The sequence below is a fragment of the Python bivittatus genome, unplaced genomic scaffold, assembly GCF_059951505.1.
Source record: "Python bivittatus isolate LINGU-HERP-01145 unplaced genomic scaffold, Pbiv_v1 ctg000610_np1212, whole genome shotgun sequence".
Lineage (NCBI taxonomy): Eukaryota > Metazoa > Chordata > Lepidosauria > Squamata > Pythonidae > Python > Python bivittatus.
Window position 1 is genome coordinate 40,836,196 of NW_028277088.1, and position 13,663 is coordinate 40,849,858.

Sequence of the window (13,663 nt, forward strand, 5' to 3'; positions counted from 1 at the left end):
CAAATTATTTAGTAGCAGAACTTATTACACAGAAAAGGAAAAGTCGTGCTTTGGGTGAGAAAGTAATCATGCCAGCATGTAAATAATAGTGGGAAAAATGCTAGGACCAGATACAGTACAAGAAACTGAAAAGGTTCCACTGTCAAACAGTACACTAAATTGGTATACTGATAACATGTCACATGATGCTGAAGAGATTTTGTGTGTTAAACTGAAGAACAGCAACTTTTCTATCCAAGTTGATGAGTCAACAGATTTTACCAATAAATGTCATGTTATGGCATTTGTAAGATTTGTAAATGATGGTAAAATTCAAGAAAACTTGAAAACAGAAAACTTTTTCTGTTGCAAAGAACTACATGAAACATGCAAAGGCCAAGATGTATTTAAAGTTTTGTCTTTATACCTGGAAACAAAAAGTTTCTTTCTGTACTGATGGTGCTCCATCAATAGCTGGCTCTATGAGAAGTTTCGTTTCTCTTGTAAGAAAAGAAAATCCTGATGTTGTCACAACACAGTACTTTTTTCACAGAGATGTTGGTGTCAAAACTCTTGGAGACAAAATGAAAGAAGTTCTGAATGATGCTACAAAAATAGTTAACTTTATTAAACAAAGACCAGTTCACTCAAGTATGTTTTAAAAAATGTGTAAAAACCTGAACAAAGAGTATATAAGTCTCCTGTGATACACAGAAATATGGTAGCTCAGCAGAGGAAGAGTTCTCAGCAGAGTGTCTGAGCTGAAGGCAGAATTGCAAGAGCATTTTCGAGGAAATAGTATTCCACATTTTGCTGAATGCTTTGAAGATGGAGAATAGTTGTAGAAACCAGCATATTTAGCAGACATCTTTCATCACATGAACCAGCTGAACAAGTCTCTGCAAGGCACTGGAGAAAATGTTTTGACTTCAAGTGACAAGATTATTGGATTTAAAAGAAAACTGAATGTTTGGAAAAATCATATTGCAAAAGGAAATACTGAAATGTTTCCACTGCTACTTGGGCTTGAGAATAAAGGAGGATACCAAAAAGTCTCAAATCTAATTGATAGCCACCTGGAAGTACTGCAGAACAAAATTTATCAGTACTTTCCCTCCCTTTCAATACAAATGTATGACTGGGTGAGGGATCCTTTCTCTGCATCTTCTGCTCAGACTGAGAACTTCACTTTGAAGGAAAAGGAAGAACTTAGTGAGCTACAGTCTGATCGTACACTTGAGATTCACTGATCTGCCCATGGACAAGTTCTGGATTTTTGTGAAGAATATCCTGCCATTCATAGGAAGGCATTGAACATTTTGCTGCAGTTTTCAACTTCTTACATGTGTGAGCAAGCTTTTTCTTATTTAACAAGCATCAAAAGCAAAGACAGAAATTGACTTATTTCAGTTGAAGATTAAATCTGTGTGTGCTTATCTCAAGTTTGACCCAGAATTGAGTATTTATGCAGCAAAAAACAAGCACAGGTTTCACATTAAAGGGGTAAGTTTCATTCTTTATTTTTAGTTTAAGAACACTGTTAATGCCTACACATGAAATGAATATAATAAATTTGTAACCTCTGGCCTATATTTGAGCCTGAATGCACAGGGATTCCCCAAGGCCTGGAAAATATTTCAAGGGTTCCTCTAGGCTCAAAAGGTTGAGAAAGGCTGCCACAGCCCTAGAAAGATTGAGATTAGCTAAAGAGTCCAGAGGAAAGATTTTTTTTTTCTGAAAGAAGGACAGACATGAGGAAACTACAAAAAAGCATAATAGATAAAAAAGAACACATCAAAGAGAAAGATTTTTCAGCATTTACATGGTAATACTGAAAACTAGATACTTTGAAATAAAGAGAACATTTATTTGCTGGTTCCACCATATTACAACTGCCATAGGAGTTCCAAAATCCTTGTTTGCCTGGAAGTAAAACAGGCGGATTAAAATTGCTACACTCAGAACTCCCATTCATTCTGGTTAGCCTCTCCCTTCACTGGCACAGAACTGCTTGACCTCAGAAAAGGAGAGCAGGAAAGGTCACAAAGGACCAATGGGCAGTCAGCTCAAAGGGGTTCTGGCTAAGGTAGTTCCTCCCACCATCTCTCCCTCCACTGCCTCACAACTGCATGATATGCCGGCTGAGTTTTCTGACAGTAGCTTCCAAGAGAGACTGCTTAAAGCAGTGTTGTCCAAATTTGGCCACTTTAAGATGAGTGGACTTCAACTCCCAGAATTCCCCAGCCAGCATGGGAATTCTGGGAGTTGAAGTCCACTCATCTTAAAGTGGCCAAGTTTGGGCAACACTGGCTTAAAGCCTATAACAGCAAGTAGTAGTTTTTTTTTAGGGGAAAAAAAATCTATTCTAGTTATTTTCATCTGTGGGACCAATTGAGTAACAACCTTAACCTCTTGTGTTAAGGAATGCAGTAACTCTTTCTAGAAAGATAACAGGATGTTGAAGTGTAAAGATGCAAAGACAGTCATAAGATGTTCTTAGATGGAAAAGCTATGATTCTTACACTAGATAAAGATTTTATAACTAGTGAATCTTTCATTCTTATAGGAAATAATTTACATATATAAAATGTAAATTAGTCCCAACTCAAATACAATGTATATTTATTTATTAAACACATTACTATACTGCCACAATCAAAGAGACTCTTGGCAGCTTACATAAAATACATTTTAAAAATTTAAAACATTCACAGCATAAGCTTTATAATACAAGCAATAAAATAACGTGATCAAATGTAAGAATGAAAACAGTAAAAGTTAAAGATGGCATTATAAAATCAGGAGAAAGGTCTCTAAAACAATTCCATCTTTAATAGTTTCCAAAACATCAAAAGAAAAGGGTTAGTCTGATTGCTACCAGAACACTGTTCTACAGCACTGGCATTACCACTATGCCTTATTGCTTCAACCTCCTGAACCTCCCCAGAAATATGGGCTTAATAACAGTTTGATCTAATCAATCCATTCAGAACTGGTTAGAGTAGGTGGTTCTGAAGATATCCAGGCACCAAGACATAAGGGTCTTATAGATTAAAACCAACACCTTAAACTGCACACAGCAATCAATCAGCAACTAGCACAGAGTCTGCAAAACAACCCATGTTATGTGTTCCCAACGTTGGGAGTTTGAAAGTATGTGGGCTGCTGTATTTTGAACCAATTATAATTTCCAGGTAGTCCTTAAGATCAGCCCCAAATACAGTGCATTACAGTAGTCCAGCTGGGGGATGATGAGGGCATGAGTTACTGTAGCCAGATCCTCCTGCCTCAGGTAGGATTGTAAGTGACATACCAGTCAAAGCTGTACATAGGCCCTTGTGGTCATGGCTTACTGTTTCAACAGGAGTCATGATTCGGAAGGACCCCCGAGTCATAAACAAGCTCCCTGATGGGAAATGCTTGCCAGTCAAGGAACACTCTGGTGGTGACAGACCTCCAGTGTATCAACAGCAACTCTGATTTACTAGAGTTCAGCTTCCAGCCAGACCTTCAGAGCCTCCAGGTACTGGGAAAGGACATAACAGCGTCCCCCTCATGGCCTGGGGCAGCAATGTGCAATTGGATATTATCAGTGTACTGATGACCTCTCCCAGTGGCTTCATATTGATATTAAAGAACAGGGAAGAGAGGATTGACCCCTGCAGCATCCCACACACTGGGGCACTAACCAGCCTTGTCTTCCCCACCATCCATTGAAGGAGTGGAACCATGGCAAAACCACACTTCTTATCCCCAACCATTGCAGATAGTCCAATAAGATACTATGGTTGATGGTACCAAAAGCTATTGAGAGGTCCAATAAGAACAGGAGGGGTGCACTATCCTCACCCAAGTCTTGACAAAGATTATCTAAGAGAATGACCAATACTGTATCCATACCAAAGGCAGGATATTTCCTCTGTGGTGCTGTGGAACTTATTTACCATCACCAACTCAACAACCTTCTCAAAAAAGGGTAGATTGGAGACTGACCAATAATTCTCCAACAGCACTAGATTCATAGCCTGTTTTAAGGCTGGCAGGAATTCCCCCTCTCATAATGAGGTGCTGACAAGTTCCCACATCCAAATGGCCACCACTCCACCCATTTCCTGAACAAGCCAGGAAGGGAAGGAGTCCACATGGCAAGTGCAGAGGACAATTGAGACAGCACCCTTCCCCTCTTCCTCAGAAGTCACAGACCAAGATAACAAAGTAAGCAATTACTTGTCACCACTGTCTCCTTTCAGAGTCAGGACTTCAGCAAATCCAAACAACTCTTAGCAAAATGCTGCACAAGGTGGTCACAGCAGCTCGGTGAAAGATCACATGTCTGTCTCCTTCCCACAAGGAAGTTTACAACCTCACAAGGCTGGATAGCAGCCCATTGATGCAATAAGGGAGGAGAAATAAGAGTGCCTCTCCTCCCTTTTCATCATGGTGGAGGCCCAAATATAGGCAAATACCAGTGCTCTGGTGGGTTTGCTTCTAGTCTTCCTCCACTGATGCTCCAAGTTTCATTTCTGGCACTTCATTCCTGGATGGCCTCAGTGAAGCAAGGCAACCCCCAAGATCAGCAACCAAAAAGAGGCTGCTTAGATGCAATAACATCTGGCACCCAGCTCACCTCCTGATACCAGCTGCTCACCAAAGACTAAATTGGAACTACCTGTCAGAGAGCTGGGAAAATTGAAGATTTTCCCTCTGAAAACCAATTGGATCCATTAGGCATTGGTCCTACTGCCCAATGGAGGCTACCAGTCACAATCAGACCTAGGTTTGATCTGACCATGGCAACAGGATGATGGAAATTCCCTCCATTTCTGGCTCACTGAACAACTGCTCAGAGATAAATCAAAGATCCAGAGTGTAACCATCTACATGTATCAGGCCGGAGATAACTTGAGACAAGCCCATGGTCACCATGGAAGATATAAACTCCACATTTTACCTGAACCAGCCCCCAAAGTTGGTAGGTTGAAGTGATCCAGCACCAAAATGCAAGGTTGCTCCAGTGCCAACCCTGAGGCCAGTTCAAGAAGCGCAGGGAGGATCCTGCCAGGCAGCAAGGTGGCTGGTACACAAGTAGGACCCCTAGTTTGTCTCTCCAGCCCAATGTGGTAAGGCTAATACACAATAGGTTGCATATCCATTTGAACCATCTGTTCCAAATACAACAAACCTTATATTTCAGAAATGTGACTTGAAAAACTATCTTAGGATGTTTCAAGCTGCATCCAAGAAGTCCTCTTTACTCCTGCAAAGAAACTGGCACAACCTCTCACATTTACCAAAAATCTATATGTTTATTTTAAGTAGAGAGTTTCACATCCTGAATATAAATAATTGAATTCCTTGAATAAATCATGTTACATTTATTATAGCTAGCCCATCTTTCCTGCAGAAAGTATCAAGACACAATATACACAACTAAGTTCAAGCTAAATGAAGGTAATGGGAAAAAATAGACACTTTTTTCAATCTTTATTTCCCTAAGAGTTTGAACGGAAACAATTTTTCTTGTCCATATTTATTGGATTCACTGAACAGGCAAGACAAGAATAATTAGTTTTAACATAATGACAAACAAAACACAGAGTCTAAAGCTTCGGTAGATGTTACATGCATATATTTTAACCTTCACACTATGGTTCTATTTGAAGAGATTTCTTCGGCTACTATGAAGTTTCAGATTAAAAATCAAGCCCCATTGCTAGAAATACAAATATAAATAAAGAAAATTAAGATCCTGATGGTAAAAAATTATGGTAAAAGGAAATATTAATAAACAACCCACTGGCATTGCATATTTTCTGCTAACTTGAAAACACAGAATGGATGAATGGAATTCATTTCCACACGCTCCCTCTCTCCATGTCATGTTGGTACTGCTCTTTGGAAAAGATCATTGTTGGAGACCTAGGTTGATGATTGGTGAAGGAGAATTTCGGGAATCAAACTAAAAGCCCCTAAACCAAAATATACTTTCCTAGGGAAGCTAAAAATGCCAGCTCAGCCATAAAACGTTGAAAAAGCCAAGAAGTGATATGCTGGAAGAAGATACTGGGAGGCTTCCCAAGCAGAGCTCTGGGAAACCAAAAGAAAGCAACTCCCTGAGAAGAAACTATGTTCATGGAATGCCTCTTTGTTCTTTCATAACCTCATTGTCTTTGTAGTCCTGCCTCATTATCTCATACACCCTAATTGCCTCACTAACCTCACTAGGCGCATGATACATTATACCCAATCAAATACTTACTGTTGCTTATATCCAAACAAATATCTTGCTGTTGTATCCAATCACATGTATACTCTAATTTGTATAAATCTGTAAGGAAGGATTATAGCACTTCTCCTGTTCAGGCCTCCAGCACTGTCACTAAACCAATTTGTGCTTCAGTGTAATGTGTACCAATCTCTGGTTCAAACGTACCTCTGGGAAAATTCTCCAACAAATGCAAGTGCCACACTAGTGACAGGTGCTATGGATAGCTTGCATACAGGCTGCATTCACACATTAACATACATTTTAACATCCAGCATATGTTAGATCTGTCACTGTGGCCTGGTTAATATATATAGTAATGCAAACCTATGAGAGGTAAATTCATATCTCATGCTAAGCCAAAACAAATAAAACACATGATGGCTTAGTATTGTATGTGAACCAGTCCACTGTGACCAGTTATTATAAGTGACTACCCAATGCATCAGGGACCATTTTGTCACAAATTTAATTGCAATGAGAGGAAGCATCAGACACAAATGTCCTATCTTATCACATGCCTCATTCTAAAGAGTTACTCTGGGCTTGCATGTGTCACAGAAAGTTCCATTAAATAGAGACAAAGATCTTCTTTATAAAAGCAAATCAAAATATGGCATTGTAATAGCACATACATGCTGAGTTAATGAGCTTTATTGATGACTGCTCATGAGAAGTTGGGGGGCAGAAGAGCTTTGAATGATTATTATCCCCCAATCCTCATTAATAAAGAGCAACTAGTGGCAGAACTTCAACAGTGCAACTATTTGACTGCTTTGAAACACTTGGTTCTAATTTTAGCCAACATTCAGTTACTTTATTTGCTTTAAATGCAACCAGACCTATTTGGAAAATTCTGGGGTGAAGGTTTCAGCTTGACCCCAGTTCTCAAAAGAAATTCACTGTTTTAGATAACCCTAATTTTAAAAAAGCAGGAAAAAGGGGGGGGGGGGTTGGGAATACCTGGGCAGAAAAAGGAAAAATGTTTCAGATCAGCAGACTTTTTAAAGGCTTTGAATAATTACAAAAAGAAATGTGGGCTGACAAAAATTTCCTCAGATCCACATCCAATTAAAATATTTGTTCATTTCTCAATTTGGATCTGACATATTGGCAGGCTCTGAAACTCTTAAACTACTTGATATACTTGAAAAGATTTCACTGGAGTCTCAATCTAAAGCTCAGTTATATAAACAATTGAAGAGGATCTCTAAAATAAATATTGATAATTAACAAGAATTTTGAAATAAAAAGTTGGGATATCTTGTTTCATCAAGTCAGTATTTTTGTGATCTAAAGGGTATCAGACATGTATTTTTGATCTTAAGATAAAATTAATTCATTTTAAAAAATCATGTTTATTGGATGCCCCAGCTAAAGTTTAAGGAAGGTTACCTCTAAAACTGTTTATGCTTGAGATGTAAAAAATTTGAAGAAACTTTAACACATACAACGTGGACTTGTTTGGTTGCCCCATTTTGGTTTCTATACACACCACATTCCTTTCTATGTGTATTCCCCATTGTATGCCTGCTTACTCTCTTGTGATCCTTTCATTCCAAAGAGCTGGACAGTGGTCAGGAGGCAAACAAAAGCCAAAGGTGTGAAACTGATTAGTCTTGTCAGTTTCAAGCTGACAATTCCAGGACCTTGGGGGTGAGCATTCCAAACCATGGGGGAGTGGGGAAAAGGAAAGCACAGTCACGTGATTTCTCACTTAGTGACTGCTTCACTTAACGGCAGAGCTGCTAGTCCCAATTGTGGCCACTAAGTGAGGACTACCCATATTATAACAGGTAAATGGCTTCTAACACTCAATTTAGAGGGAACCTCATTTTTGTTTGTTAATTTAACACACTAACATTTCCTAAAAAGATACAGTACATGAAACAGTCACCCTGTACATTCATTATATTCAAAATTATCTCCCTTTTCTGCTATTAGTTTATGTTTTTGATATCAGTTACCAGCCCATTAAACCCTACTGATATTAAAACTTGGTAAACAGTTATCTTTTTATAACTTTTTCTACTGTATGTGGAAGTGAAAAATTAACAGTAAGGCCCTGCAAACTTAACAATTTAATGGGGTTTTATTATTACAAACTTCACTCGCCCTAATGACATGGAAGTAAGCTATTTCCCGTCCAGTAATTTTTACCTTCAAATTATTTTCTGTGTGGTACTTGGCACAAGATCGAAGCTGAGTCACCCAGTACTGTCTCTCCTTTGTATCACCAGCTAGAAATAAATACACACAAAATAATCTGTAATTTAACTGTTCAGTTTAAAAACAATTTGTTGTTTTGAAAACTTTCTGTTCTCAAATTCCCCATGCTAAAATTAAGACATTCTGATGAGTGAAAATTGACTTGTCTATCTTGCTTTTAAATCTGAGGTACATAACTTAATCCCAATATATCAAAATACTTACTTATGACTTAAACACATATTGATAAATTAGAAAGTCTATTTTTCTGTAAAGAAACAAACATGCCCTCAACATGAAATGTACAGTTCAGGGAATTCTATCAGATATTCTGATAATTGCCTAGTTTGCGTTTAATTAAATCGACAGACTTTCAGAACGTTTTTCAGTCCTGAAAGATTTAATTCTAGCCTAAACAGAATTATCTACAATACAAATATAAATCTCATGTCAATGTACTAATTTGCATATGAACATTAATAGGGGAAATGCAGAGTCTTACTTTAATTTTATACAAATTAAGTAAAGTGTTTACCACAATTAACATCGTTTGAAAATTATACTGTATCAAGGGAGCTGAACCCTAAAGAATACTGTACCTCTCAGTTTATACATTTCTCCATTAGCAGAATATACCACCAACATGTTCGGAGCTTCATCACTGAGAGAAACTATGGCGCCAGCTAAAGACAAGATTCCTCGAGGCTTCTGGTTTTTACTCTGTTCATTTACAAAGTATTGTAGAATTCCAGTCTCAAAGTCCAATATAAAATACCTAAAGAAAACAAAGAAACATACATTAATTTTCTATGGGGAATTTCTTATTTGGAAACCAGAAAAATAAAAAGCTAAAACTATTTCTGGAACACAAGTAATAGTGAGGCATAGTCCATATATATATTCTACTGTTGATAAATTAATATTTGCCATTGTTCAGTAAGACATCTAAGACTGAAAAATAAAATATTATTGAAATAATCAAGAAAGGGCAAGGTTATGTTGAGGCTACTTGCTGGAAATGATTTAATATCTAAAATACAAGGTGCTGTCTTGAGATTAAAGTACTGTACAATTGATAGATGGTAGTCTCTTCATGCCACAAATCTATCCCTTGAGATTAAAGGGGCACTGACTGTTCAAAAAGAAAATAAACTAAAACTCTGAAAACCATTGCACTGAAAATTCCAGAGGTGTCATATTTATTACACTGAGTTTACAGTACTTTTAGATGAGGCAAGGTGTCAGGAACTAAAATAGTTAATTGCCAAATTCAACCAAGTCAGTCATTTTTGTGCTGATGAAATCCGCTGCAGGAATGTAATGAAATTTCCACTATCACAAATGGGGTTACCTATTGCTACAAACATTTTAATCACTAAGAATTCTAATTTAAACAAGCAATTCAATAGCCCGCAGCTGTTGCAATTAGTTCCCACTGAAATCAGCTAGTTATAATTAACATGCCTTCCTTTTTATGAAGACAAGGTGCAACTACTTTTGGTATGTGCCCTTTTAAAATTTTCGCTTCTCTTTGTACTGTTTCAAAACCAAATACTAAACACATTTTTAAAATGGGGAAAGGTTTTGCTTCTGCTTTTTTAAAGTGACTTTCTCCTCCTCATTCTAATAAATTTTCTTGAAAATAAATTCAACTTATCAAATGTGAGGTATATTCAAATGTGACCTTAATGACATAGCTTCACTATGAAAAACCAGCATTTTACCTTATGCTTTATTCAATAAATACAAGCTGTAAGAACAAATCTTGGCACAGCAAAACTGGAAATGATAATTGTATTCATTGTTAAAAAGTTAAATGTGGATATCAAAATGACATTTAATCAAAATGAAAAACTGCCACTGATTACAATAAAATCCTTAATTCTTCTAAATTAATCTTATTATAGAAATGCATTTTTTTCTTTAAGAAGTATATGCATTATACCATCTATTGCTATTCTAAAAAGAAAAAACACCAGAAATTAAAATATATATTTTGATTTCTCAGTTTGTGCTGATGCCTTTCTAAAGACTAACCAAGCCCCAATATTTTGCTCCTATGTGGCTGAGAGTTTCAATCATGGGTCAACAATTTGTAACACGCACACACACACGCAAAATCACAATTCAAATGATAGCAACAAAATACTTCCCCATTCATGAACTCTCATCTCCAAATATCCATACATCCTTGTTTAATTCTGATTTCTTATTCTCTCTGGACCTATGCAAGAATAAATCCTTCCCTCTACAGCCCTTTACAACCATTTGTATAACAACCAAGTTATGACAATGCTGAAAAAAATGACTTAGGACTGGTCCTCACACTTATGACTATTGCAGTATCCTCACAGTCACATGATCAAAATTTGTGTGCTTGACAACTGGCATATATTTATGATGGTTGCAGTGTCCCGGTGTCACATGATCATTATTTGCGACTTTCCCAGGGGGGTTCCAACAAGCAAAATCAATGGGGGAAGCTGAATTTGCTTAACAACCACATGATTCACTTAACAATTGCACAATTCAGTTAACAAGAAGGGCAAAAATGGTTGTAAAATCGGGCATGACTCACTTAATGATCACATCGCTTAGTAACGAAAGTTCCAGTCATAAGTAGAGGACTACCTGTAATAGCAAATTAGGCAGGAAACATCATTGGCTCAATGGTTGGATTCACACCTCATCCTACACCAGGATTCAGGTGAAGTGAGAGTGAGTTCTCACAGAGAATCCCAAAAGTGCTACACAGAGTTTTGGGGGCCCTGTTCCAAAAAGCAGGTCCAGATGTACATCACCTGATCAATAAGAAGATGTACACTGGTGGTGAAGGACAGAATTCAGGAAATAACCAAGTGGTTCCATTTGTAAAATTCAGGGGGTCAGAATTCCAACAGCATCCATGGGTTCTCAAAGGTCAGAGGAAAACAATGCCTTGGTGAGGCATCTGGCAAATCCACAGCTCTCTTCTGTGAAACTAGTCTCCTGGGTCTTCCTGCTCTGCCACCCTCAGTCCTGCCCACAAATCCCATGACTTTGCTCCCAGCCCTGATACTACCGCCTTTGGGCCCAGCTTTGCAGCTCCTTTACCTTGCAACCTCTACAACATCCAACTCCTCTCATAGACCAGCAGTCTGGCTCTGCCTGGACAAGTCATTCAAAATTTGCAACCCCGTTCCAGATCCCTCCAAAGAATTGCAATCCATAGTTTGGTAACCTCTGCCCTAAGCCATTCCAGTTTGTATTTAGTTTATATCTGAACCTGGGGCAAGTTTGCAAATCATAGTAAGCCAAAAATGATTCATGAGATACATGTACATGTTTACTAAGCCTTTAGTATGTTTTGAGCAAATTGGCCTGTCTACCTTATGGACCTTAACCAAACTAACCATTATGATTTGTTCTTGGTTTATAGCACCGTAAAGCTCCCTTTCACCTTTGGGCCTGCCCCACCCAATCAAGACAGCGAGGAATGATGCAGTAGTTATTGCCTTCATTATTTACTGCACCACTTTCCTTTCCACCCCTCTACCAGGTTATGAGACCAAGGCCAAAAAAAGGAGCATATTTTCCCTTTTCTTTTACCTGAGAAACACCAGCACACCATAAGCCTGTATCTGGTAGTCAGCGGGATTCAATCTGCAGAAGCCAAGTCTTCTGAGGCATGTTAACAGATTACAACACCTTCCCCTAAATCACAAAGTGGCACCAGAAATGTCCATATAAAATTGTATTTAATTGCTGAAAAGCCACAAAGCAGCGAAGGAAACATGGAGAATTTTAGGCTTAAAGGTTTAGGATACAAAGAACAGTTGTGAACAAAGGAACATTGGGCAGACTCATCCAAAATGGAGAGTAAGGCTCAGAGAAATATTGCTTTGAAAGAAATTGGGTGAGGCTTAAGCACATGCAAAGTAAAATCATCAAACATATTCCATCTAACTACTCCCGCCCCCAAGAAATCTGGGTGCATTATATTACTTCCCGAGTCCTGGAAAATCTAATCCTACAACTTTCACCTTAAATTCTAATTTTCTCCACAACAAGCAGCAGCTCCCTATAAAGATTTTTTTTTTTTTAAGCCTCCTATAAAATCCCCTCTTACTATTCAACCTCAAGGAGAGATATTCACCTTCCTAAATTAGGAAGGGACCAGTCCACAGGTCAACTGTAGGTACATTGCTAAACCAATTCAAGTCTCTAGAGCTTGTAAGCTGCAGGTGCCTACTACAAGCACAATGTAAGAACCCAGTCTTTTTGCATACATATTATGATCAAAACAGTTCTCAGCAAAGCATCTGAGAATATGCTACTTGTATAAGTAGTCCTTGCTTAATGACTACTTGTTAAGTTCAAAGTTATGACAGCACTGAATGAGTGGTACTTATGACCAGTCCTTGTAGTTGCGGCCGTTGCAGTGTCCCCGCGGTCACATGATCACAATCTGGGCACTTGGCGTCTGGCTCGCAATTATATTGCAGCGTTCCGCGGTCTCGTGTTCACCATTTGTGACCTTCACTGCCGGCTTCTGACAAGCATTGTCAATGGGGAAGCCAGCAAAAGGTCGCAAATGGCAACCATGTGAAGTCACACTTAATGACGGCATGGGGTTCACAATGACAGCAACCAAAAGTGCTGGAATTGCCATTGCTAAGTGGCATAGTCACATGATGTCATGCTTTACTACTGCATCACTTGGCAACAGAGGTTCTGGTGCCAAATACTGTCATTAAGCAAGGACTACATCTCTCATAAAAGAAAAAAAAAGATTATCAACCTAAATCTCCTTTTGTCTAACGATTAGAAGCTCACCAGACTTCCAACACCATTATGTTTGGCATAAAAAAAGCAAACTTCGTAAAATGAGGGGATTCGTTAACCAAAAACAAAAAATTGAAAGAAGTCAAGATGGTCAAATGTCTTGGAGATAATTAACATGCACAAGAATAATTGACTTAGTTAGAATATATGCTTCCAAAGAGGAAAAGTGCCACAAAGACCAGGAGAACATGACAATAGAGTCAGATAAGCTATTAAAGCTGAGAAGGCTTCTTTCAAAAATTGAAGTCTTGCCCAAATGAGAATAAAAATGAGCATAAACACTGACAAAAGAAATGCGAGCAATCAATAAATTGTGCTCTGAGGAGCAGATGGCAAAGAACATTAAGACAACAAAACATTCATTAAATATATTTGAATCAGGAAACC

General features: G+C 38.1%; 1 protein-coding gene across 3 annotated transcripts in view; it reads right to left on the bottom strand.

Moving 5' to 3' along the window:
• Nucleotides 1–13,663, bottom strand: part of OSBPL10 (oxysterol binding protein like 10) — an 85,909-nt gene that overhangs the window by 53,337 nt on the left and 18,909 nt on the right. For all 3 annotated transcript variants that reach the window (XM_088150859.1, XM_088150858.1, XM_088150860.1), the window contains exons 2-3: nt 9,052–9,227; nt 8,405–8,484 (exon numbers count right to left, since the gene is read on the bottom strand). In XM_088150859.1, the coding sequence (XP_088006985.1) occupies nt 8,405–8,484; nt 9,052–9,227 (256 nt within the window). The remainder of the gene's footprint in view (nt 1–8,404; nt 8,485–9,051; nt 9,228–13,663) is intronic.